Genomic DNA, 27,265 nt, shown 5'->3' with positions numbered 1-27,265 from the left:
ATTTCACCAAGGTAATTATAAAGCGTGGAGTGTTTCTTCTAATTAAGCCATATACATGTCACTTACTTTTGAGAAATGTGGAAAAAAATTACGGAAAGGGGTAAAACAGTGATGTTGTATACTGTCTGTTTTAGGTAACCCTGTATTTTAAAAACAACGACCTGATCAATTTAATTTATTAATCTTTCTTTTTTCTTCTTTTTTTTCTTTTTTTTTTTAACATCTTAGTCTGTTGCCACTGTAGGTTTTGTGATACAAGATCCTTTTGGGATCCATCCTGCTGTTTTTGAGCTAGCTCCAGGGCAGAGCACAACAGTAGAGGTTAGTACCAACTGCTATAGAAAGTATTTGTACTTCACCAAATACATTAGCGAGCAAGATCATTGTAGAAGGTCTTGGCTGGACCTTGCAAATATGGGGTTTTGTGAGAAAAAATGCTCAAATCCTTTTGTGCACTTATGCTGGAAGAATTGCAATTGTGAGCCTTGCTGGAGAGTCTTTCATTGCAACTTCGAAGACTTGCTTAGCCACTCAGACACCAGTCAGATTTTCCCCACGCAAAGAATCCTGTTAGAGAAAACAGGAATCTGAGAACACAGGAGTGCTTATTTCACTCCAGCTGGGACATCAAGTCCAAGAAACTTTTCCTTTCTGAGCTTCCTTGGAAAAAGAACATTTTGGGGAAAAAATTCTTTCATTGTAGAGCAACAGGTACAAATCCTTCACTTATGCTGTACTCCTTCCTGAAAAAGATTCTGGAGTAGGTGTGCATTACTGGTTGCCACCACTGCTTTGCCTGATGTGGACCACATTTTATTATAGCATCACTGTGGAGAGAGGAAGAGTGATGTAGAAAGTATGGCTACCCTCCAGCTCTTTATTTTACCAGTGCCTGCTGGCTGTTAATAAGAGGAATGGGTCAGGCAGGTATGGATAAAGGAGAAAGATTTCTCCTCCTTTCTGTCTCCCCAGGTGCATTGCTTCAGCAGGGCCAGGCACATGTGGGAGAGAAAAAGGAGATGGATTTAGCATGGGTTGGGTTTGCAGGTGGTAATGGATAACAGGTAGAAGAACCGTGGTGCACATTACACAGCCAAAGGTTTTGGCCCCTGAACCTTTTTTGTTGAGGTGGAACTCAGGGAGGGCACACAGCAGCTGCCCTGCTCACACTGTTGTAGCTTGACAGTTAGCCGTGGTGTTGCTCAGGGAGTGACTGAGGGCAGATACGATTCTGAGGGTGCAATTCATACAGCTAACCCAGTAGACTGCCCACATCTCCAGTGACTATAAAGGCAGCCTCTGGTGACCATCCAGATACACACATATAAGTTTAGTAACCCAGAAAACACCTGTTTGTTTCTGGTTTCTATTAAGGGAGTATGACACTCTGTTTCTTGCAAATATAAGATTTAATTCCTGATCACTAGAACTGTGAACATTTATAAATTGAAGTTTATTGCTTCCTGGAGAGAAATCAGTTACAGACATTGCTATTTCACTTCTCTCTTTCAGGTAGTGTTTTTCCCTTCTGTTCCAGAAGTCTCACAGCAAACATACACCATTGTTTGTGACAATTGCCAAGTCAATGATGTTACAGTCACAGGTTTGTTTCTAAAACCTTTCAGAGATCACATTTCTAACTCTGTACATATTCAGATAATGTTGAGTGGTGGTTGATGGCTTGAAGTGATGGTAACATTTTATGTCACTGGATTAAGCAAATACTTTGTCCCCTGATGGTGTTAAATGCTAAGCATTTTTATTATTATTACTGCTCCATCCCAATGCATGAAATACATGGGATTCAGAAAACACCGAGCTCTTAACCCACTGTAGCCAAAAGTCCAAATGTAAAATGTCACCAAGTAGCAGAAAAAAAAATTGTCAGGTGCAATTGGTTTCTTAGACTTTTATATCAATAAGATAACATGACAAACTATAAAACATCAGCTTTAGCAGGGCAGAAATACATTTAGGTGTGAAGCAGATTTGGGGCAAGTCTTGGATTAGGGTATTCAGGAGAGGTAGGCAGTCTTTGGATTAGCTAATGAAACCAGTTGAAATTCTTGTAAATATTAGTGCTTGTCCTGTAATGTAATTGTGAGTGCAATAACATTAGGCTTGACTTGTAGTCTATTTAATCACTTTATTACAGGTATTTCCTTTGGAATTTTTTTAATAGTGCATTTGCTGCTTATTTTTATTTCAATATACTGCTCAAAACATCTGGAAGCCACATTATCAACCATTGCAAACACCCTGCTCACTTCAGTGAAACAATGCTAATGTAAGTGAGCTGAGGTTGTGGCCCTGAAATCCAAATTTGTTAAATTCATGAAGAGAAGATCTCTATTGATATATGTTGATACATGGAGAACATCAGGAAAATATTGTACAATTAACACATTGGAGTTCTGAAACTTGAGGAAACACCAGATATAATCAGTAATGGCCATTGCTGGCATTTGCTGTTAATGAGTAATGTGAACAATGTTAACAGCCAGATGGTAAACAGTAATACCTCTTATTTCTTCAAGGTGTTGGACAGCTGATAGCTCTGGAGCTTTTGTTCGTCACGGGTGGAGAAAGCAAACATGAACCCGGTGAAGTTACTGATGTAACAGCACAGCATCTCATACGATTTGACCCCCAAAACCCACATGCCACTGAGGAGAAGAAATTGGTTATAAGAAACTCTACGTATGTAGCTGCTATTAATAGAGTAATGCTCTGCAGTCTGAACATGCTGGTAGGGATCTCACTTGTGATACCATTCTCTCTCAAGCTGGAGTAACCTTCATGCACCTGATAAAATCTGTGCAGAAGCCTTGCTTCTTTTTGCTCCATTGTTTAGTAATTAAGGTTCAGGGATATGCTTGTGAGAGCAGGAACTTTATACATAGATCACACGTTATGGCAACCAGTAGCCATACCATTTGGTTCATACACTGCCAAGGTCAATATATTTGCTTCAGTATAGCTAAATCTACAACTCCAAAAGATTCATAAATACGCATGATTGCAGGAAATATTTAACAGGGTCAGCCAGGTGAGATTTATCTAACTTTACACATCTACAGTGTATACTTGTGCAACTGAGCTAAGCACCCTATGGTCTTTTCCTTTCCTAGTGCGGGGAAATAGATACTTCTAAGGATGCAATTCTGACTGTAGACATCTCCCACAGGACAAGACATAACACATCCTGGACGCCACTGGATGTCCACTGATTAAAACAGGAGCCCAATGTAACTAACTCGTATTAAAACTTTCATATGATTTCTACTATTGAGTCCTAATAGACTTAAATGTAAACTCTATTTGAATTCAAGGAATATGTCCCTATGTACAATTACGTTGTACTGAAACTAGTGGCATCCTGATTTTGCTTAAAATCAGTTGGGCAATAATAGAAGTACACTAATGTGCATGATTGCAGTGGTTAGAGGCTGCAGACCATCAAAGCAGTGAGGAGGTCGGTGCTGGTTTTAGAAACATTAATGTAAATTGCTACTTGCTACAGCGAATTTCTGGAAGTTTATTTTGTGGCCTGGAAACCACACATGCATAATGCCAGAAAAGAATGCTGTTTGGGTGAAGAAAGTGTGATTCAGTGAATGGAATACTGTAAACTGATGAAGGATGTGACTATGCCAATTTCCGTATTTTCTTTGTGCTATAATCGTGACAGCAGTCCCTGCATGTCTGGTGTCAGCATTTGTATGAAAGAAAGCTGGACAGGCTGAGACTGAACTCCACAGAAGCAGGAAAGAGAAAACTTTACTGCTATAGAAAGTGATACGTGTTCAGTTTTGTCATTGATACTCACTTTCAAATTCCAGTGTCCTTCCTCCCCTTATTAAGGCAAAGGTTTTGAGGTCAGCAAGGTTTTAAAACCCATGAAGAGATTCCATGGAATACGATTCTGCTGAAGCAAACTAGTTAAGCAACCTTTTCTGGATTACAAAGAGTATTGCAGAGCCATTGCAATAATCTTAGCTGGAGCCACTGTGTTTGTTGACATGTTAAAGACCACATCTTGCACTTGGATTAAATTCAGAATGTTATGTAGATCAGCAGCAGCAGTTATCCAATGCAAACATACTGATACCAGCAGGAATGGTCGTGTTGATCTCAGATTCTTGAAAGAATTGTAGAGTTTCCTGAAAGTTACATTACATGACAAGTTAAATAAGGCAAGAAAGTGTTAATATATCTTACATGTTTATATAATTTACTTCCATGTATTAGCATTTTCTTTGTACAATTTATATACTCTGACTCTGTGCTACCTCACCAGCTTTGTAGCTTGCAAAGACTGCTAAGTCTAACCCCTGTAATTTTTAAAGAGAGAAATTCCCTACATGGAAAAAGGAACTGAATATTTTCTCCCAATATTTTACTAAAAAAATCTGATTTTTTTTAATCATAGCTTTTTTGTTGTTTATTGATCTCTTTGCAGCCATGTAGAACTTCCTTTCTACTGGCAGGTAATAAAGCCTAATCTGAAACCATCAATACCAGAAGAAACTGCAGACTTTATGAAGCTCAAATACAATCAAGACACAGAGTCAGCCTTCTCCCTAAATCCTGAGCAGGGAGTTTTGCTTCCTGATGCAGATCATGAGTTTATTCTCACTTACACTCCACAGGAGGTATGGCTTGTGATTCCTTCCTATCTACAAACTCCAGCTGTGTATTTTTATGCAAGTCATAAAGTTCTTGCTGTGCAACTTTCTAAATTAAATTTAATTAGCTGGTACTATGCTCTGATAAACAGTGTTCAATATGTAGAAGGTTACTAAAAGAAAACATGTTTTGACTGCAAAATATGAGACAGTTTCTGATCTCATGTCATTTTTGGTACCAACTGGACACAATTAATATTACACTGAAACTATGGACACATCCTCATAGCTGCAGCTGTGCTGGCTGCTAAAGTTACCACCCTCACCACAGTACCAGCTCCTTCACAATCTCCTGACCCTTCCCCTTCTGTTGAGTGAGCTGCTTTGGGGATGTAACCCATACCTACTGCAATCTAAAGAAGTTTGGTTAGCAAACAGTTATTATTTAAACTGTTTCCAGCTGTAGCTTTTTGGGGCTGAAATGGGTCCTATGAACAGCTATGTGGTAAATTAAGGGGATAGTAGTAGCCTTTGGCAGAGAAATCATGGTATGCAGCTGTGGGTATGCAGAGGGGTGCAATGATGCTTGAATGCAGCTGTACCAGTGACTGTTGTCCTAGTTTCTGCTCCCGTGTCTGTGTAAATAAGGAGCATGAGCTCACTCTATTTAAAGAAACTCAATCCAAAGTAAGCCTAGCAGTGGGAATATCCCATGCTGTGGTTATTGACAGACATAGGAATACCTCAAATAAGTATGGATGAAAAACTAACTGGGTTTTTTAAAGACTCTAATTAGTTAATAGAAAAAGATATTGAATTAACAGGTACACTTAAATTAATATCTCTTTACAAATGAATTAATCTTTTGCAAAGCCCTTCAGATTTAAGGCCTGCTTCTGTGTTTCCTCTTTTTTCCCTCATTAGAATATAGAAGACATCCTCTTTTCCCATGATGGAGAAGTAGTGTTTCTTACTCAAAATCAGATTGATGGTCAATTAAGCTAAATACCCTGGAGCTGTTAGAAGAAACTTTAGGTTAGTACAGCAGTACTGAGCTTAATTTGGGGAGCCTTTGCAGATGCTTGTGTGTAGTATGCAATATACTAGGGAAATAATAACAGGCATGTCAAAAAAGAGTATTTTTCTTGGAACTGTACACCATGAGATCAGAATCTGGCTTAATATTTTGCAGTCAAATATGTTTTCTTTTAGTAAATCTAGAGTTTGAATATTGTTTATCGGAGCTTACTTAGTACTCAGATGATGATCATTCATCCTTTAAATGTAAACTACTTTTTCATCTTTTTTTAATCCTCAACATAACTGATTACTTGACATTAAAATCCTCTCCTTCTTCATCTGTGTAGCTGAAGAGTTATCACAGTGTGATTCAGATGGTACTGAGGGACATCCCAGAATCACGTTGGTAAGCTGAGAAACAGTATTTCCCGGTAAGATGTGTAGCCATGTTTTACCAATGCTTTGCATTGAGTTACTGGGGTTCTTCATCTTTCTGGTGATGATGGACTGACAATTATAAACGATTTTATCTGCACAACTAACTGTGGTACAAAGAGTGTCTCTGTGATCTTCCCTCATGTCTGAACATATGCCTTAGTCCTAGCTAGGGCTGCACCTCTCTTGGAAAAAGATAATACTGTCATTTTGTCTGTTCATTTTCCAGGCTTCCTGCTGAGATTTCCAGCAGGTTTTCCTGTTATTACTGTTTGTCACAGCAGTCTATGACTGACTTACTTGTTCATGAACAGATTGGGACAACTAGAGTACATTAAAGAACTACTGTAATTTTTCCAGTTTTTAATTGTCCCCAGCCTGAGCTAACTGCATACCTGCAGTCTGTACTTGAGAAACTGTTGATGATTTTCAGTTTTGGTCTGGCAATTAAAAGATGGAATCCAGTTTAAACACCAGTTTAAGATGCTTAATAATTCTGCCATATTTCCTCCCAAAGTTTGGTAAAAGAGGGGATGCTTCAAAACATCCCAGAATACAAAGCAGAGGATGTAATAGCACTGGAAATAGAAGTTAAAGGATCAACAGAACCATTTCATCTTCTTCTGGAACCATATGCCATTATCATCCCTGGAGAAAACTTTATTGGTGTAAATGTCAGGAAAACATTTAAGGTTTGTTTGCTTTTGAATTCATTGCTATCATGTGCTTTGTGTCACTAGTTGTCGTAGGTGTTATTAGAAGATATCAGACAATCCATGTTATTTTAGTTTTTCTTAAATATTTTTAAAGGAGGCCGTGACTCCAGGAGGGTCTGTACTGAAATCCTCTAGCAAGCCTCCTTAGCCCTACACTTCAGGCAGCAAGCTTCATTCTTTTTTCATCTCTCAAGTTTTATACCACAAAGTTTTACCCTTCCAAATGTTTTTCTGGGTCACTAACCTGTTGCTTATCACTTTGTCACTCCTGTAGTGTTAAAGTTTTCCAGTTGGGAGGAATAGCCAATGGATGATTAAATTACTTCATAACAGAGGCACTGTTCATGCAAAGGACTACAGCAAGCACAGAAGAGCTATAGAAGTAACATGTGCTGTGGCTTACTAGACCTTATTCTTTCCTGCAGGTTCTGAATGTTTCTGTTTGACCATTATGGGACACACTGCTGCTACGATTGTGCACTCAGCATCCTCATCTCTATAGATCAGGATCCTTTTAATCTTAGACTCACTTGGGAAAAACTGGCCTGTTAGCAAGAGCCAGGCAGGAATACATTTCCCAGTTAATGGTCTTCCCATTTTTTCTTAAAGATACTGCTAATCAGGTTCAGTTTTATGCTTTCTCTTCCTACAAGTTCTTTTTCAATTTAAGACAGCCATTTCATATTTTCCCCGTAATCCAGTATAGCTACATGTGTGGTATAGGTAATTAAGTGACTTACTGATAATATAATGACATTCCTTGCAGTTTCCAATTGTTTTTTTAGTCTTAAAAAGATAAGAATTTGAACTGTACTTAGAGATAATTGTGCTTCAGAGAACAAAGTTATTTGCTGTAATTAAGAAATAATGTCTGAATAGATCTGAAGAGCAGGCCAAAGATTTCAAGAGCTTATATCATCTCCCTCACAAACAAATCCTTTGCCAAAAAAAGGCTGCTTTCAAAAGAGAGATTTGAAGTTTAAATTTAGAAGGTCTGTTACATTTTTGAAAAATGGGGAAAAAGTTTAAAAGGCTTCAGATATGATAATGTTCTTGGAAAGAATGGTTAATGGATTTTCTTCAAGTTTCAGAAAACACCTTCACCTGTGTGAAGATAGCCACTGTGTTAAATATAGTGCTTATATAATCTGAATATAGTGATTTCAGCATAGATCTCCACATCTGAGCTACCTGGGCTAAGCTTTCCTTATAGTCCTTGGAGACCTCGTTGGCAGCATCCAGGGGGTGATTAATCTCACCCTATAGGCTAAAAGAGGTTGGAGGAATTGCTCCCAGCACTCTCTAGTTGGCTTTATTTTCAGTAAAGAGAATCCTAGGAGATGAGGTCAGATGTAGCTCGTGCATCTATTTTGCAGACACCTGAAATCCAGTCAGGTGATTCCCACTTCTTCTTGTCCTTGTTTTACATCACAGAGGAGAAAGGAAAGGGAGGATGCAGCATTATCATGAAAATAAGAGTAGTTAGTGCATGGCACTGGGTTAGTACTGTTCAAATCAGAGGTTAGATGAAGTTCTATGTCTTTCCACTCTTACCATGCTCAGTTTATTTCAAGATTCAGGTGAAAATACAGTACGTTGTAGCTAGATTCAAGGTATATTAGTAGGTCATAATGTTTAGTGGTGATCAGGATATGGTTAGAGTTTGCAAAGTATGTAAAGACTTGCAATACCTAGTTTGCAGTGCATCAGTACTCTCAGCAAATTGGCTGGTTGCTATGAAAGCTTAAAGTGGATTAATTGTCTCATTGATTTTAATTTAGATGTGGAATAACAGCAAATCATTGATCAAGTACACGTGGGAGAAAATCATGCCCTGTGACATCATGGAAGTTGAACCTCATACTGGCGTCATAGGTAAAGTTTCTGTGACTTGCAAGCACCAATTAATGAAAGAAATATTTAAATTGGTATCAGTGGAAGTGAAAAGTCACAGAGCACTATAATGCAAGCTGCAAAACAAGATGTGATCCCCAGCCGAGTGAAGCTAGAAGGAGACTTAGTTTGGTTCCAGGAGCTTCAATAACAGGCTTGCAGCAGGTGGTTTCTTTGCAAAAAGGTGAGACAGGACCCTGAATTTTTCTTTTCTAGATATGAATAATTGCTGTGAATTTGAACTGGCAATTACTGGAAGCAAACCTGGGTGCATCAGCCGTAACCTGCAATGTAAAATTGAACACTGTCTAGAGCCAGTTGTGCTGCATGTTGAGGCTGCTTTTAAGGTAAGGAACAGCTCAGTGTTGCAGGATGACTAGCTGTGGGGCCTGGCCATTGTCCATATAAAGCTTTTTGCCTCTTAAAGGCGTGGCAAATCTAAAGCAGTTACAAACAGGAATTATTTTTGCTGTCTAGTAACTATTGAGGCAATGTGATTACTCCCATGACAATAAGAATTTTTCTGCATTACACGCAATGCATTTGCTTTCTGCTATTCTCTGTGAAATTCAATGTTAATCTTAGATAATGTATGCTTCTTAATTAGGCAGTTTTGGCAGAAGTGTCCATTCTGACATCTGTTTCCTGGTGTCCTAGGGTCCACTTCTTTGTATTGATGTTCCATCACTCTGGTTAGGTTTGACTAAGCAGGGTGAGAGTGTGTTAAGAACCTTTGAGATTAAAAATCTGTGTCAGCTGCCAGCACAATGGAGAATGCAAGAAAGCCAGGTTTGTCTAGCTGAAAGGAACGAAGAGGTAAGTCACTGCTATAGCTGGCTGTGTTCCCTCTCTAGCTATTTTTTCCTTATGCTTAGGAGTTGTAATATTCATTCCAGTATCAAAAGTGCTAATTTCTGTGACTTCTTATGGAACTGATTCCACACAGTTCCATAAGTGCACAAGTTCTTTTGAGATTAAATGCTTCTTTGCAATTTTTCTCTGTTTCCATATATTACAAATCCCCTGCCAGCCTGATGCAAAGACATATGGAGTATTTCCTGTATGATAGTGATTTCAGCTGCTGCTGATATAAATAAGCATAAGACTTTATCAGAACTGAGGCTGCTGAACACTCCTCCCACACACCCACATCAGCATCTTGGACAAGAAACTCAGCACCTACTGAATTGGGCCTTTTGGCTTTAAACAATAGCTTTGAAACATGCAGGTGTGTCCCAAAGTAACTTCTTACCACAATGAATACTAAAACTATTGTTTAATATTATCTAGATTGTGATGTGTCAAATGCAGTCCATTCCAGTCTTTCACTTCAGAGCTCATTCCACCATTTCATATGAAATAACTAAAGCAGCTTGGAGGCAATACTGGTGGCAAAGAATTGAGTGAAAGCTGCTACCTGCAGACCATCACGTATTCCTAAAATTAATAAAAAATAATAAAAAAAGAAGGCTAAATACTTAGTTTGATTATTTGTGGCACACAGTGGGCTTTGTAGCTAGATTTCTCCTTGGTGTTATGCATTAAAGGGAAGTGAGGAAATCTGGACTCTGGGGTAAGTGCTTTTTGTTGTAATGAAAGGCCAAATTCTTCCTCTAGGGCTCTTTACATAATTACCCATGCAAGGAATCGAGTTCACTTGTTTCATGGCAAAATTGGTCTAAACGCTGTTCAGCTGTTCTGTTTTTCTGGACAGACTGCCAGTTTTGCAAAGGAGAGAGGAGCATGTTAAGTGGGAACTTTCTATTGACCATCAGGAGATGGAAGCCTGTGAGAAATTCTACTGTATCCCCATGAGTTCTTAAGCTTCGTTTTCTTTTCTATGTATCATGTAGATATCTCACCAACTTTGGGTGAAAGTTGATGGCAAAAAGAAAAGATTTATGAGTGGTGGTTATGGCAGCCTTGCAAAACAGTTGTGTGTGTGTGTGTGTGTCTCCCTTTTCCCCCAGAACAATTATAATCAGAAGTGCCTGAGTAGGGATAGGGGTGTCCTGGAGGAGACACTGTCCTCACAGTCCTCAAGCCCTTCCTTCTCACTGTTATTCCTTTGTACCCTGCCATTTCCAACAATTCCCTGAACCCCAGAGAGATTTTAAACTTAATCTCTTGAATTTGTCATCCCAGACCCCTTTCATATCCCAGTGAAGATCATAGATCAAGTGCTCCATTCCTCCTGCATAAGAGCTACCCCTTTCCTTTTCCAAACCTCTCCAGCCCCCACCCCACACTGGTGCTCTTTCTGTTTCCACTCCTCCAGCCCTCCTTCCTTGACCTTCTGTCCAAGAATCTCCCCAACTTGTGGCATCTTTCATAGCTGCTGCTCAGCCCCTCCACTTGGGAGGAGACACTGCTACTGCTGCTGGCTGCTTCTCCTTCACGTTCACCCTCACTCCATGCACAGGCATCCCTGTTATGCCCTTGGCTCTGACTACCCTTCTCTTATGTCATTACCTTTTTATTAGCTGCCCCCATAGAAGGAAAGTCCTGCCTCCTTGTCTAGCCAGGTTTTCACAAAGCTAGCATTGTGCCTACCGAAATCAACCCAGGTGGGACTCCAGGAGCAGAAAGGACATGTCTGAGGGAAAACTAGACATATGCAAGTCCTAATTAGATTGTATGGCTTCAGTATTTTACACTTGCTTTGCAGATGTCAAAGAAATTTCTGTTTCCTCTCTCCTCTCTTAGGTATCTCCCTTTACCATTCAACCATCTGCTGGAGAAATACCTCCTTTGGGTATATGCAGTGTGTCAGTTCAGTTCACATCATTATTGTGCCAGCGTCTCCAGACAGTATTAGAACTAGAGGTAGAAAATGGAGAAGGAAGGTAAGGGGGAAAAGTGATATTCTGCTTTGTTTTTTCCTGAGATTCACATATGATTTTCACTTTAGGTAGTTTTATCTCCTAAAACAAAAATATGAAGCAGGAACTCAGAGAGGGGTTGTGTAACCTATCAATGAACTATCCAATCACTAATATTGCTAAATAAACATAATCATCATTCTTTCCAGCATGCTGTTGTATGTCTAGCACATTTCATTAATGATAACAATAGACCATCTGTGTGTTTATTTCCAGTCATCTTCCTGTTTTTGTTGAAGTTCAGACCCCCCAAGTGTGCCTGATATCTAGTCATCTAGTATTCACTGAAATTTATACTGGAGTTCCTGCCAAAGCAACCAGCAAACTTTTTAACCAGACACTGCTGCCAGCAAAATACTTATGGGGCAAGGTAAATGCGCTTCTAATGGATGAAGCATACAGCAGGGATTGAAATTGCAATTTCTATCAAAATACAAATAATAACTACTCCTAAAAGCTTTCCTGATGTATCTTTTGAGTAGTGATTGCTGTTTACTGGCTTATGAGAAGAACTTCGACTTAAGACCAGCCTTTATGAAAATATTAACTACCAATTGATGTCAATATGCTCTTACTGACTTTGGGTCATCCCTGGGAGAATGGGTGGGCAGAGATGTGAGAGGAAATGGGATGTAAGCTACCAGAGTATTAAACAAAGTACCGTGGCAGTTAAGGGTTTGCATTTAATTTAATAGAGCAAAGAAACAATAGTGCTTTTGAATTGTGTCTAAATTTTGCTTAAATTTCACATTCTGGGTGGGATTCATCTTACAGATTAGGGCTCCTAAATTTAATGTCAGTATTTAAGCTATGGTCTGAACTCTATTTTCAGTCAACGGAAATCTGAGCAGGAAGGTGGTCACAAGAACGTATCTGTCTAGTGTCATTTTGGATGCTGTAGAGTGTTATTCCTGACCTCCAGGTGCCACTCAAGAAGTGTGGTCTCTTGTAAGTCTTGTCACAGCAGCCAGCCATGCATGTATGGCTTGGCTACCCTCTGTGCCTGTGTTTAGGCAACTGAATCCTACCCCATCTATACAGTCGATGGAGTCCAGGGAAGTATTCAGCTCCTCCTAAAATGGACATCTACTTTGGTCTATAGAATGCTCTCCAACACATACTAACTGCATGTCTGTTGGCCACAATGGTAGTGTGGATGCCCACTACACATACAATTAGGTGACTCAGCTGGTAAGCTGAAACCTACTGTCAGCGCCTTGGTCATTCAGATCTACTCTGACATCCAGGGTTCAGCTCAGTTGCATACATAAAAGCATTCAGTGCCATCCAAGATGTCCTCAGGTGCCCAAGGGATCCTAACAGAGCATGTGGATGATATAGGACCTATAGGAAAACCTTTCGGAACAGCTGGAACCTAGGGGGAATATCCACAGCATTTTACATGGTATCTGATGCTCATGTGTGAGCAACTGAGTTGAACCCCTGGATTCATGCCATGTGCAGTTAGTCACTTAGGGGAGGTGCCAACACCAGGATTGTCTCTGTAGACCACCTCTCTAGTCAGAGGAGAGAGATGGGGCACCTCTAGGATCCTGCTCCAATATCAGACACGTTGACTTCACCCTGGAAAGGCTTGTGACTGTGAGAGGGACAACAGTGACTCTGCTCCCAGCCCAGATGCCTCAGTTGGGCACCTGAAGTTATTTGGAATGAATGTAGGTATGAGGATCTTACGAACCATGGGGGAATTGTAATGCAAGCCTCAACAAACTGTATGTGTTGCCACCTGAAAGTGTCCTAAACCTGAGAATAACTCGGTCGTTATAGTCCTCTTTGATCTAAAGAGAAAATCTGAAAGAATCAGAGTTAGCTGAATGTCTGTCCTTTCTGTTTGGCAGCTCATTGGAAGTCAGGCAGCTTTCTGCTCCGCCACTGTCTTCCCAGCCAGTGGCACCTTAGGCCCAAATGAGGAAAAAGAATTCTGCGTAGAGCTGTCAGCTAACATCATGGTAAGTTTAAAAACTGATGCAATTTTTGTCAAAACAGCAACACTAGCATTCTCATCTCACCTCCATCTGGCAAAAGGAGGGATTTTTATATACAAAACATAACGCTCTTTTTTCTATACAATATCTCTGAAATTGCTTTGCTTTAGAGGTACCATGGTTGAAGGCAAGAATTAAAGCAGTCCACATGGCATGCAATTTTCTACCCTGCCTCTTTGTTTCTCAATTGTTCTTGTTTTCTTTCTTTCTTGAATGCCTATTCAATTACTCTTAATGCTTATCACTTTTCTTGGAGCATACAGATCGTCACTTTGAATTATCCTAAATTAAATGGAGCAGACTGGCATATATAGTATACTTTTGCTTTTCTGAATGCAACTGGGCTCATGACATTTTGATATTTGAAAACTTAAAAGGGGCTGATGGGACTCAGAGTCTGCAAAATAAGGTGTAGACTGCAGAGTTTACAAGCTTCAGGAATTCAGCCATAGACTTTATGGGGGCATTCAAGCAGCTGATTTAATGCAACTAAATAAAGGAGCTTCCTGTAGGTATTGTGTATTAGTTCCCATTACAGTCACTGGAGACCTAAGTTTCATTTATTTGTTTAAGAGTAGGTTTTCAGTACTATCAGAGATGCCCTAGCAGATCTCAGATATCCATGTATGTCTGGCATATGTGGCACAGCATCTGGAAGCTCAATAGGACATGTAGGGCATCCAAAAGGGCACTTTTGCATAGGGCTGGGGACCTGAATGCCATCCAAGCCACCTACAAGAAAGGTGAGCTAGATGCCCAAGTACAATTAATGAATCAGTGGAGTTTTAGAGCTCATATTTGGAGTTCACCTTCATAGGGGAACTCAAGGGCTCACATTTAGGGAGTTAGTTTTAGAAGTCTGAATCCCAGTCTATTATTTTATGCATGATGCACTGATTCATGTATTGATAAGGCAAAAAAGAATAGTAAGCCAGAGTACTGGTGTGACTGGGCCACATAATTCATCCTACAAATCCTGCTTTTAAACCCAGGTAGAAATAAAACCTTGGTTTTGGAAGATTATTTAAGCATGACTAGAAGTGATTAATGCTTGGAGCTTCAACACTTGCAGGAAGTGTGTCAAAAATCACTAATAGAGCAGGTTTAGGCTTATAGCCTGATGTGAGTACAAAGCCAAGAAATAGCCACAAATATTTAGCTTGGTACTGCCTTCTAAGAAAATCTGATGCTGGCAGAAAATGCACTTAAAACAATTCAGTAAAACTTTTCACGATTCTATTGTAGTTCTGGTTTTAGTCCAGTGAAGTTTATACACGTTTTCTAAATAAATTTCCTAATAAGGCTGCCTTTCCTCTGTGATATTTGCATCATTCACAAGGAAATTTGACTCTTTGCCTTTCAGGGCGAGCTGAAAGACCTTGCCCTTTCCTGTAGCATAGAAGACATGATTGAACCCCTCTTTCTGAGCATTTCTGGAGAAGTGAAAGGACTGCATGTCACCTACTCAGTACCTTGTGACAGTGGAGTTGCTAGGTAAATCAAGGGTTTACCCCTGAACTGAACAAAAATCACTTCTTTCCAAAGCAAAAGTACAGTAGAGAGGGGAAAAAAACCACGTATCTCTGTAAACTTCATTCCTCTTCCTGCTGTAGGCAGCAAGGATAATAAAATGTGCTGGGACAATTCACTGAAGGTGCCTGTGTGAAGAAAAGGTACTGGGTTTACACCCTAGCCAAATTCAGCATCTTCATAAGCCCAGGAGAAGACTGGAGAAGAGCACTACTCCACTCCCACCATTGTTTAGCTGCAACTAAGTAAATTAACAACTGTGAATTCATTAATTAATGAATAATAAATTGGTGTGAAGTTAACTGCACAACTGCACATTAGTGAAACTCATGTTCATGTGTTGTGTCTGTTCTCCGTTGTGCTACTGGCACTTGCAACCTGCCAGTTGCCTTGATGCTTTTGTGTATAGAGAGCATGAAAAATTACCTTTCTTCCTGGTCACCAAAGTGTGGGACCTCTGCAGTCCTTCACGTGTCTGTGAGTAACAACTATTTTCTGGAATGCCCCAAATTTGCAAATTCAACTCTTAGGTGTGAATTTAGAATTACAGAATCATACCCAAGATCCTGTATTTTGGACCATTAAGTTTTGTTGTTGCACTGTGAAACATGATATTAAAGAAAGATGAATATACTTCTCTTTGACTTGGTATATTTGACTGATTTTTATTTTATTTTTCTGATATGTAGCATCATTACTGTCTTTTGGAATATGCTCATCTTTATATATTTTTATATAAATAAAAATGGTTTTAATTTGGTAGGTCACCATGTTATACATGATAAAAGTTTTACCCAAAATAAATCCTTATATGGATAGAAGTGAAAAAATGAAAAGCAGTAAATGCTGATGACAAAAATCATAGGCTGCATGGTCCTTTTGCACTGGTCACCACAATCACATTGTATATTGCACATTATTAAATCTACTGAAATTATCTGTGGCGTAACAAAACAAGACTGATGTTTTAACACTAATGTAATTTTTTCTGACAGTGACGAAAGACAAATGTTACAAAGCCCGTGTGATCTTCTTTTGGACTTTGGATCTGAAGTTGCATTCAAAGACATAATAAAGCGTCAGCTAATTCTTACCAATCACACTGGAATCAGTGCTCCATTCAAACTAGAAGCTGAGTATTTTACTGGCTATTCACTTACTCCAGAACAAGGAATCTGCCTGTAAGTCTTGCTTTTCTGCATAATGACTCAAATATTAATTTAGGTCTGGATTAAATCTGAAATCGGGACAGAGTGCTATTACCTCTGTCATGAGATACACTTTCTGCAGTGCTCTGGTGGGGTTTTCTTAAGCTCTCTTACTCTGTGGTAATGAAACCTGCTGGTGAAGTTTCCTGCAGAAACAGCTAGATTGCAATGCAAGGACAGAAGATTTAGCTGGTGTAAATGGCAAAACACTCTTGTTGCCAATGGGCTTAAGCTGGTTTACACCGGCCAAGGCTCTGTTGTGTTAGACTGTACACAGAATCTTACAACTCTCAAGCTGATTCACTCTTAAGGATGTTACTTTCAAAAAATGCTTTGTAGGCAGTTCTTTAGGTTATAATGGCCGCTGATTTTGGAGTAAGGTAGAGCTGTTACTTTAGCAGAGTCTTTATCATTTCACAGAATTGTCTTTGTGATTTTTTAAATTTTTTCAAGCTCCTCAAGCTACCTGGTGAAAAGAAGAGGGCGTGTCACAAAACATGCAGCCAGAAGAGCACAGTCAGGTATGAGAATAGTTGTTAATCCCCTCAGTGGAGAGAAGGCAAAAGCCAACTGACTACCATATTCAGCATTAAATGTGCTAGTCAGGCACCTCATTTCATTCTTGTAGTATCTGGCGAAGTCTACACAGTTAAATGATTTAGTTCCTCAGTTCTTTCTTGAGTTTGAAAGCCCACATTGCATAAGCATTAGGTCAGTCTCTCCCTTCCCTCCCCTTCTTTTTTCTCTCCCTGCCACCCCATGCTTTCTCTCTCCCCCTCCCTTTCTTTCTCTCCTTTTTCTTGAAAACTACAGTCTGAAACAAAGGTGGGTGATTCTGGTGATAGTTCACTCCCAGGATCACTCCCAGCCCACAGTATGGATGACATGCATAACATTTGGCTATTTCCCTCCTATGCAGTCTTCCAATACCATTGCAGCAGGCTTTTTTCCCCTCAAACCTTTTTATATACCCTTCCCACTGTGGAAAGCTACAGCACAGTCCATCTATCATTTCTGTTGCATTGTACTGAAGAATAATAGTTGGAGCCACATGAGACCCAGGGAGGGGGCAAATAAAGTGTGGATGTGTCTTCTGTATCTAAAATAAAACTTGGACATATTGGTACCTTGCCATAGTGTTTGGTATCTGTTAGAAAGACAGAGCTTTTCAGCTGTTGAATTAGTACTTAAGACTGGAAAAATGCTGTTCTGACAGATTCCATGCAAGCATATTGATTTAGAAGGCTAGGTGGCTCAGAATGTGGAAAAGCTTTGCTCTTTGTAATTCATTCTTTGTGTTGAAGAATACACAGAGGTAAACAGGCTGCTGCTAATAGAAAGATAACCAGTTAGCACAAATTCCAGCTTATTTTTCTCAAATTGAGGGTGTGTTTTCATGTAACCAATTAGTGCATTGCATATCCCAAAGAGCCCTGGATCAGGTTGTTGGAAGGGAGTCCTCCTATGAAATAATCTCTGCAAGAACTAACTCTCAAAAAAACAAATTAAGACCCACTGCAGAAGAGAACTTGGGTAAAGTGGTATAAACGTGGGTTGTGTAAATGCTCCCAGGTTTTCTGAAGCCAGTGAGGTTAGGCTGATTAACACCAGCTAAAAATATGGTCCTATATGTTCTTTGAAAGACTAACTTTGTTCCATTTCCTCAAAATTCATCAAACGCTTCTTTGCTGTGCTCCTTCAGAGTTTGCAGCAGCAGTGTTGTCTCATGGGAAGGGAGTAGCTTTCCATATACAACCTTCCACAGGAACTCTGAAAGCCTTCCAGCAGCTAATCATAGAAATAACAGCTTACAACAACATGTGGGGAGAGTATCAGGATGATCTTTCCTGTAAGGTAGGTGGGGCTTTGGTTTTAAGTGAAGTATTGCTATAGCAGATTTTACACCAATTATATTTCCCAGATTCCTTTCTGTTAAAAATACTTTTTCAGTTTGTTAGGACTTCTGTAAAAATTCAGGGTAGATATTGCTATACCGCTGCCTCCAACAACATGGAAGGAACAATCGTTTGCTCTTGCAGTGCGTGGTTTAGTTTTGTGGTAACATGTTTATCCCTTGGGAGGTTTTCATGTGCCTTTAAAATGACTGGAGCAGTTTTGATTTATAAAATCTGTTTGGTAGCTGGCCAGTGCACTACTCTGCTCTACCAATACAATATAGTTTGCTGTATGGAAAAGCCACAGGAAAGCTGATGAATGTATGAGGTATTGCATTCTCCTGCTGAGAAGAGCTTTCGTTAGCATACGAATTAGATGCCGTCAAAAGAAACCAGTCAAAAATATTTGAAAAGCAAATCAGTTTTCAAAACATGCTTTTGTAACGGAGAGAACTAAAGTTTTATCTTGCTTCTAATAGCAAAAATTCATTTTTAATAGGTGGGAGACTTACAACCTAAATTAATTCCTATGCAAATGACTGTGAAAGGCTGTCCAATCTTCCTACAGATGACAGGACCACAAACAGAGCAACCCATAATAAGGTATAGCGCGAAATACTGTCAGAGAAGTCAGGGAATTAAATACCTTTGGACTATAGCCAACACACACACCTGTTTCCATCTTTTTGTGATATGAAAAGATCAGCAAAGTGACTGTCGAAGTACAATATCTGCTTCTATAACACCAATACGTTTGTCTTTGCCAGCATAATTAGAAGAGAATCTGCATACAAGCCTTCTCAGGTTTACCAGCAATCACTGTTCTGGGTTTACAGTCATAGAAGTTCACCCAGTCCAGCCTCACCTGATTCTGTGGAGTTGGAAACTGGTACACAGTGGCAGTTGTCATCATCATCCACAGTCCATTTCTCCCTGTCCTTTTACCTGGACCAGGAGAAATGCAGCCCCAAGGTAAATAGGGGCAGGGGAAGGTTTAAGCCCTCTCATACAGCAAGGTGCACCTGCACATCTGGGTGAGGTGTAAGGGCTGGTTTACAGGGACCACAGCACTACACGCTCAGCCAGCTGCCATGCAGTATGACTGCTTCTTTCTGACTTGAGAACAATTAGCATTGTGCATCATACTGCAGCCAAGAGCATTTGCAGTGTCAGCCCTGTAATGGGTCATAGAAAATGGATTTAGCTATCCACCATAAAAAAAAAATTATGCACCTCGAAATCTGTGTCTGACACAGGTCGGTCCACTGCTGTGTAGCCATTTGCTGCTGCTGCCAGAGTGTTTCGCAAAAGCTGACTTCACATGTTTACCCTGAAACGTCTGAGACAACTAAGAAAACTGGAAAAAAGAGACTGATTAAATAAAGCAATATTGTACTTCACGGTATAGGCCATGCTTTACCTGATAGCCACTCTTAACAGATTGCCAGTGTAGCCAGATATGTTTCCACTGTTAAACAAATCTTTAATGATTTCAGACATTCACTTTTATTTTCTGCATGTACTGACAACAAGGTTCCTCCCCTCAGGTTTGGCACTCATGTCTCTGGAGGGCCTCCTGTCTTGCGGAGGGTCCAGCTCAACAATCCTACTCCCTTTGGTAAGAATGACTTTTGTACAGCAAACATAGACACTTGCGTTGCGCTCCTTATGATAATAAAAATAGAAGAACCCATTAACATGTTAATTAACAGGCCTACTTGTTTCCTAGTCAAGATGGTTTTTGTAAAAATAATGGTAGTATGTAAGAGAGTGTCTAAGCTGTTTTCTAACTTAGCTAGTACAGAACAATAATACGTGTTGTCAGGTCTTTATATGCGTAGTAGTATTTATCATTATGGCATTACTGCCATGAATATTAGTTTGCTTTCTGGAACAGTAAAGCGGGTAAGCTCCAGCCAGAGTGTAGTAGAATATATGTAATTGACTCAATGTGTTGTTACTATGAAACTGCACATCCTATCCTAATGTGTCTGGGTTTATGCTCATTGAAATGATGGGAATTCAGGGTTTTCCATCCTGTTTTCTTAAATCTCTCACAGCACTAACCCTGGTCAATCAGATGTGCTACCTGCTTCTTAGTGGCATCATCTGGCTCTTCTGTGTTTAGTCTTTTTATCTCAAGTGAGATTTTAAGCTCTTCAGAGCAAAGGTCAATCACCTTTTTTTTTTTCTTTTTTTTCCCAGAATGCCACCCAACACATTTGCTTAACAAACAAAATACTCATAATTTACTTTAATGTTATGAAAAGTATAATTTAGGACCTAGAGAGTGGACAAGCTGTAATAAGAGCATAGCACACACAGTCTTACAACAAGCATGGAAGGCTTAAGATATGCTTTAATACAAATCCAGTTGCTAAACACAAATTTGTTACTTGGTATTCTGGTTCTCCAGTACCAACTAAGCTATGAGTCTTCTCAATGACCAGAAATAATTGTCCTTTCTCCTTTTCAATTCAGACATCCGCCTGGACTGGGAAATTTACAACCAAGAGCAAGATGATAAAAAGCTGGTGGACCTGTTGATGTTCTTTGGAGACCCTTTTCCTCCTGAGGACATGGATGAAAATGAGACTGCATCAATTGGTAGCACCTCAGAGTCAGAGATCGTGTTAAAGTTGGATCAAACTGCCATTCCCTGCGGAAGCATTTATCCAGCTTCGCAAACCACAGATGAGGTCAGCTGTTAGTCTGTTTTTTATACTGCTGCTGAGATACATGATGGGTTTCTTGGCATGAAAGACTCAAAACAATAACACACGATATAACTTGTAACTAAGAGCTAGATTGTTAAAAGAAATGTCAGCTCCTCTCACGGCAAATAGCTCTTCAGCTTCTCCTTTTCTTAAAATTGTTAGAGAAGCTGATGAGATACTTTTTAATATAGTCATTGAAAAACTAATGCCATTTTTACATGAAAGTGTTATGATATCTAAAACTCCTTAATTTAGGTCTGCTTTTCTCATGGGTCCTGTATGGTGTCAATGTGTGCCATAGTCAGGGAGAAGAACCTAACCTGCGAAGTTCAAATTGCAGCTAATGATATGGAGGTATTTATCCCAGTGCTAAAGTTAGATTGGTTCTATTACTCTGTTAGAATATGGTAACATCTATTACACGTGAAGTTTGATTATAGTATGGCAATTTACTGTCTTGAAGAGCTGGGAGTGACAAGGAGAAGGTATCATGCAGGATATGTAAATTTTTCTGGCAAAAGCTTTACAGAAAAGGTGTTAAAATCACATTTTCTCTGCTTCAGCACAGAAGGCATAGTCGTTTTGAATATACCTCTAACCTTTCTTGTGCAACAAGGGAACATTATTGCCCTGGAGTGCTGGTTTGTATAATGGGTCAGAGATGTCACAGGTGAGTGCTTCTCTTGGTAGAACAGGACCCATGAGTGCACATTTTCCAAGGAGTTCAGGAGCAGTTTCAGGAGAGCAAACCTATGTGTGAAAAAAATTAATGCACAGGACGCATCCACATGTCCAGCTTTTGTGCCAGAAAAAAAGAAACTGGAGTTGGCCTTACTTACTGACCAGTGCAGCAGTTCCCTGTACACTTCACTTGCATTCCTCCTTTGCAGCGTAACAGTTTTAACCATTCCCCACCCTTGTGTCTCTGCAGTCTTCAGACTCTGACAACAAAGAGAAGGAAATCATCACTCAAGAACCTACAATACAGAAAATCGTCTCTGTACTTATACGACCTCATGAAGGGGTTCCTGCAGACAACCCCTACTTCATTACCCCCAGACAGATAGTAAGCTTTTACATTTTCTTTGTGCTTAGATTTAGCCTATTTTCTGCAGGGCAGAGGAGACAGAGAAGCAGGAGGAGGTAGCTTTGGTTTGGGGTAGAGCCTACTAAGCAATGAAACAGTAGGCTGGGAGGCTTTGCGATCTTGAAGATGACCATGAGAAGAGTTTGCAAAGTCAACAGAAAAAAGAAAGTGCCTTACCTACATTTCAGCAGTTAACTGGTGACTGGAATTAAGTGTTCAGTTGTACTAGGCTCTCCAGAGTGGTATCTCTGGTCTTCTCACTTGGGTTGCGTTGGTGTGGCATTAGGTGGGAGACATCCAGCCTGAAACTTTGGAAGCATGGTATTTAACCAGGGCAGATTTGCTAAGTAGACGTGGCAGAGTTGGAAAGCAGGCTGCTGGGAAAGGGGTGCTCTGTACACAACTCTTTTGGATAAACTGTTGTAACCCACAGTACTTCAAAAGTAACTGGTGCAAATAGGGGCCACAGTGTCACAATTCCTTAGGAATAAGACAAAGCAAAGACAGCACTGGAAAGATCTAACTGTGAGTGACGGGGTTGCCCAAAACATCAGTGTGTCAATTTTGATTCTTAAATATTAGCAAGTTTTTTTGCCAAAGGGCTTCAGTTACAAGTTAGAATGAGCTAAAGATTACATAAAAGAAGTAATTACAGAAATGGCATCTCAAAGAAGCGAAGCCTACAGTCAGCTCTGGTATGATTGAGGCTGTGATAGTTCAGATAAACAAGTGCCTCACTGTGGAGGCAGCCTCTGTCGGGTGTAGCCAGCAGCGAGCTTGGCCCATGTGGAATGGAGTTGATGCCTATGCAGTCATTTAAGTAGTCCTGTACAGAAATGTTCTCCATGTTTCTGCTATTGCTCTGGGAAGGTCTGTTAGCTCAGGTGTTGTGCAGCACAGCTGGCCAGACCTGGCTTAAGTCCATGTCTGAACAGCTAAGATCTCTATGACCACAATGCACAGACCCTGCAGTGTTATAGGATGCAACAGTGCTTACTAGCTCTGCTCTGGCCCCGCTAGACCTTAGGCAGAGCTTTCTTACGCTCCTCACCACCCTGAGCAGGGGAACACAGTGCAGGGAGAGCCGAGCTAGTTTTGCTTCTACTGAATGTAGGTCCAGCAAGACGAAACATCTTGTCCTGTGATCACATGAGATGGGAGAGTTTGTGTCTGCACAGCACTAGCCTGAGAGCAGTACATGGCACGTGGCCCCTGAGCTTATGAACTCTGCTAGACATGAATTGGTTCTGCAGGGAGGTGGCAGAGGTTTTTCTGCAGCAATAGCAGGATTTAATCATAACCCGCATATATTTCTGCAGCAATAGCAGGACTTAACTGTAACATGCATAATGCACCTGAAGAAAGCAGAATCTATTCAACCTGTAAATCCACTGTAGCTGGATAGTGCATTTGATTATATTCCCTGCTGTCATATAAAATAAAAAAATAGCCAAGAGTATAGTGAGCTGTAAAATACTCTTAATTCATGCTTGTAACTCTTCAAAAAATATTTCTTTCATCTGTGAGTGCTGTCAGTTGTGGGAGAATCATCTGAGTTAGTTAGCTATGGAGTAAGTGAGCAGAACTGGGTATTTTTAAAAACAAGCAAACGGGTATGTATATATATATATTTATGTACTTACAGAGTTGGTCTGTCACTGTGGTTAAACTCTGTTGACGCTAAAAAGCGGCTACACTGGTATTTGCAGCTGAAATAATTGTCAGTTTTGTTGTTACATGTTGTCATTTTAGGGCAAGCCTGAGCGTAGCCCATCCCCAGGAGATCTCATCCTGCTTGTGCAACTCAGTTTTAGCAGCTGAGTGCTGAGGATGCTTGTGCAATCCCAGGCAGCTCTCTGCACTACTGAACTGTTCTCTCGACTGCAGGTGGTTCCAGGAGGTGGCAGCATGTCCGTTTGCATCTCCTTCACCCCACACGTCCTCCCAGAGACCGTGACTGAAGTGCAGTGTGAAGGGTTTGTGCTGGGTTTCATGAGCCTAGACGACAAGGTGAACTGACTCCCACAGCAAGGCTAAAGATGGCTAGAAAATAATCGTTTCCCTTCCTGTAATTTATGTAAAATCCGCTGTGTACCTGGCCAGTCTGTATAAACAGTCCTGTTCCTGCTACCCTGTACATCCTTCCTTAACTAGGGTGGTTCATTTGTTGTATTTGCCTTTTAGCTTGGAAGCATTTTGGGGTGGGAATGTCACCATCTTCTTACATTGTCTGGTGCAGTAGACCCCAGACAAAAGCCCAGGGTTTGAAACGCTATCACAACATCAGGTTTTATTGATAACAATAGTTAACAATGGGACTGAGACTCAGGACTGCTGAGTTCTGTTCCTGGCTCTGCATCCACCTTCCTGTGTGAATTTGGACAGCATATCTCTCCTCTGGGAAACTTCCTCTTCAACAACTGCAAGTGCAGCTCACAGGCTAATGTGAGGCTTGAATAGTGTTTTATGAATTGCTCTGCAGTTCTCTGACATGAATCATTGCAAAGGTGCAAGTATAATGAATGAATGATAATAGAATATTTAATAAAAACGTCCCTAATGCTCCTGATTCCTGGAGGAAGAAACATCTGCGCCTGTATTAACCACAGCCATTCAGAGTTCAACTACTGCTTAGCTTTTTGCTGTTCCTTGCATGTTACCACCATGTCTTACAAACAGGCAATACACTGTCAAGCAGAATCCTATTTTGGCTAACAGCCTCTTGGGCTAAAAGTAGGGTTTCAGGTTTCAGTGCTATCATTTTACACATTGTTTTTGTTCTCATTTTGTTGTCAGCTTGCAAAGACAGTGCCTAACAAAGTGCATCGCAGACATGGCTATGAAGCTCCACCGTTACGAGTAGACATGCAAGCTTTCATATGTCATGCTCTGTAAGTACCATCTCACTGACAGCTGGTACGCTCGCAGAATGAATCAGCCTGGAGGGCAGGGCTCTGACCAGCTCCGATTCTTTACACTCAGGTTAAAAGTAGACATGGATCATGACGGAGGAATGGTGTTTTATTCAATGGCAAGTGATCTCGTACCAGAGCAGCCTCTGTTAGGAGTAAGTATTTCACACACCGATGTGTTCAGCTGGTTTGTACTGCTGTGCTACTGTAAGAATTCAAAGCTGTGTGCACATGGTTTTTAAAATGCATCTTTATCCCCAGTAGCCTCATGTTGCAATTTTCTATATTGCACATAACAAGACAGGTAAAACAAAAGGGCTACTAGTATTTATCAGCTAGGAATAAGCAAAGCTGAGCTCAGACAATGGCTATTTTATACATCTTTTTTCTTTGTAGAGGAGTTTGTAAATAGAAAAGTAAGTACTTATTTTCAGGACATAAAGGTCTGATAGCAGAATGAGTCACTTACTTACTTAGTGGCCTGGTCAGTTTCTGTGACCCATGACATTCAAAGACTTTTTATTACATTATTTGTATTTTGTTTTTTTACTCAAGAAATTTTGAAAAACACGAGTAGAAAATACTGGGTTGCTTTGGGGTAAAGTCCTTCAGATCCCTAGTGGTGCTGAATGACCAGACAGACTAGCACAAACCTCTCAAGGGAGTTACAACTAACCAGTTTTGCATCATTTCTCCACCAGGTTTTGACAGATTCGGTAATGACTCAGAGTTTGAAACTCATCAATTGCACTAAGGTTCCTCTGTACTTCAGGCTCCTTCTGTCTACGCCCTTCAGCCTATCCAGCACAGATCCCAAAAGCACCAAAACAACCCACAGCAAGAAGGAGGAAAAAGAACAGCATCCACAACTTGTACTTTATCCACAGCAAAACATGCTGGTAGGCTCAAAAACAATAATCCTGTGCCAGAATAGATAGTTCAGTAATTGGTGTGTTAGCATGGCCCAGATGAACCACAAGAAAAATACAACCAGTGTAGAAATCTCCCGATTTCAGGGGAAATAGTGGTATATTAGCAAATGCCAATTATTGCAGCTTTGCCTGCTCTATTGCGGGTACAAAGTATTTTTCTGCAGTGGTCCTGATGTGCTTTTCTCATCAACTCTGACCTGTTGCAAGCTCCTGTGGTTTTTGGAGCTCACCTAAATCAATAGCCATATATATGCTGGACAAATTAAAAGATTTCCAAACATTGCAGGCCCTCATTTCTTTAAATTAGATGCCGGCAGTGCAAACAGAGAAAAATTGTGTTCGTTTTGGGTGTACACAATGACATTAAAGGAAACAAAGTCCTGGAGTCAAGAATTAGCTAGGGTGCAAAGAATGAGCAACAGTTGCATTTTTGAAGTGTGCTTCTCATTTTTCAGTGTTCATTTTGACACAGACACATAGGTCTTAATTCTGCGTGTGCAGGAAGAAAGAAGACTTATATGTTTAAGACAGCTTTGGGAGTATGGTGTTTGTAACCTCAGGAATTTAGAACCTTTGTCTTGCTAGAGACTGTTTGTTCCCTGTGGTTCGGAGATTAGCTGTTCACCTTTACACTCCATCTCCATGTACTGGATTCATAGGAAATAGCCATGTTTTTTCTTTAATGATAATGCTTTGTTCCAGTGGGAATTTGGTTGCTGGCATGACACCTTTTGGTTCCAGTGGGAAAATGTGTGCCTGGGCCTTTCAGCAATGTTTACTTTGGATTTCCTGCACAACAGTGTCTTCTTATGTGATGGTCATCTGAATTCCTCTTCCCACAGGTGAAAGTGTCATTCCACACAACTCTGGAGTTACTTACGTATCAACATTTGCCAGATGCCCAGCTGCTTCCTGGATTCCAAGTGCTCCAGTTTGAGAATGGAGAGAGAAAGCTGAAGTTTAATCAAAATCTGGTCATTGAACATAGTAACCACACTACCCAGGTAAGATCAGAATGAGATCTCTGGGCCCTGAGAAAGGGCTGTGTTTTAGCAGCATCTCTGACTCAGAATCAATGTGCCTTAGGATTTACTGGGCTTTGAAATACACCCACCTCTAGAGTAAATGGTGTCATCCAGTTAAAGTGAATGGCCACGGGTTTGCCAAAGGAGACAGCTCTCTATTGAGACTGCAGGTGACTTTTGGAGGGACAGAGCGATTTGGACGGAGCACCCTGGTGCTCGTACCCCAGCTCTCTGCATAGCATGACGGGCTGATGATACGGCTCAATCAAAGGGCAGCACACCCGATGTCAGTGTGACTCTCAACGTCCTTCTGAGACACGGGGTCAGGACTCTCTCGGCAAATGTGCCAGCGACTGAGTCACCAAGCATTGCCTCCTGC

General features: G+C 40.4%; 1 protein-coding gene across 1 annotated transcript in view; it reads left to right on the top strand.

The window, feature by feature from the left end:
- DLEC1 (DLEC1 cilia and flagella associated protein) overlaps window positions 1-27,265 on the top strand; it is a 39,965-nt gene that overhangs the window by 8,738 nt on the left and 3,962 nt on the right. Inside the window, exons 11-35 of the mRNA XM_069799888.1 lie at window positions 229-321; window positions 1,513-1,603; window positions 2,538-2,700; window positions 4,463-4,655; window positions 5,996-6,054; window positions 6,601-6,775; window positions 8,581-8,674; window positions 8,909-9,039; window positions 9,350-9,508; window positions 11,399-11,538; window positions 11,791-11,944; window positions 13,434-13,544; window positions 14,944-15,074; window positions 16,106-16,291; window positions 16,772-16,839; window positions 18,021-18,172; window positions 18,713-18,816; window positions 19,761-19,831; window positions 20,695-20,912; window positions 21,862-21,996; window positions 23,905-24,027; window positions 24,814-24,908; window positions 25,000-25,084; window positions 25,631-25,828; window positions 26,704-26,865. Coding sequence (XP_069655989.1) covers window positions 229-321; window positions 1,513-1,603; window positions 2,538-2,700; window positions 4,463-4,655; window positions 5,996-6,054; window positions 6,601-6,775; window positions 8,581-8,674; window positions 8,909-9,039; window positions 9,350-9,508; window positions 11,399-11,538; window positions 11,791-11,944; window positions 13,434-13,544; window positions 14,944-15,074; window positions 16,106-16,291; window positions 16,772-16,839; window positions 18,021-18,172; window positions 18,713-18,816; window positions 19,761-19,831; window positions 20,695-20,912; window positions 21,862-21,996; window positions 23,905-24,027; window positions 24,814-24,908; window positions 25,000-25,084; window positions 25,631-25,828; window positions 26,704-26,865 — 3,291 coding nt within the window. The remainder of the gene's footprint in view (window positions 1-228; window positions 322-1,512; window positions 1,604-2,537; window positions 2,701-4,462; window positions 4,656-5,995; window positions 6,055-6,600; window positions 6,776-8,580; window positions 8,675-8,908; window positions 9,040-9,349; window positions 9,509-11,398; window positions 11,539-11,790; window positions 11,945-13,433; window positions 13,545-14,943; window positions 15,075-16,105; window positions 16,292-16,771; window positions 16,840-18,020; window positions 18,173-18,712; window positions 18,817-19,760; window positions 19,832-20,694; window positions 20,913-21,861; window positions 21,997-23,904; window positions 24,028-24,813; window positions 24,909-24,999; window positions 25,085-25,630; window positions 25,829-26,703; window positions 26,866-27,265) is intronic.

Source organism: Haliaeetus albicilla, chromosome 2 (assembly GCF_947461875.1).
Source record: "Haliaeetus albicilla chromosome 2, bHalAlb1.1, whole genome shotgun sequence".
Classification (NCBI taxonomy): domain Eukaryota; kingdom Metazoa; phylum Chordata; class Aves; order Accipitriformes; family Accipitridae; genus Haliaeetus; species Haliaeetus albicilla.
This window is presented reverse-complemented; position numbering and strand designations above follow the sequence as displayed.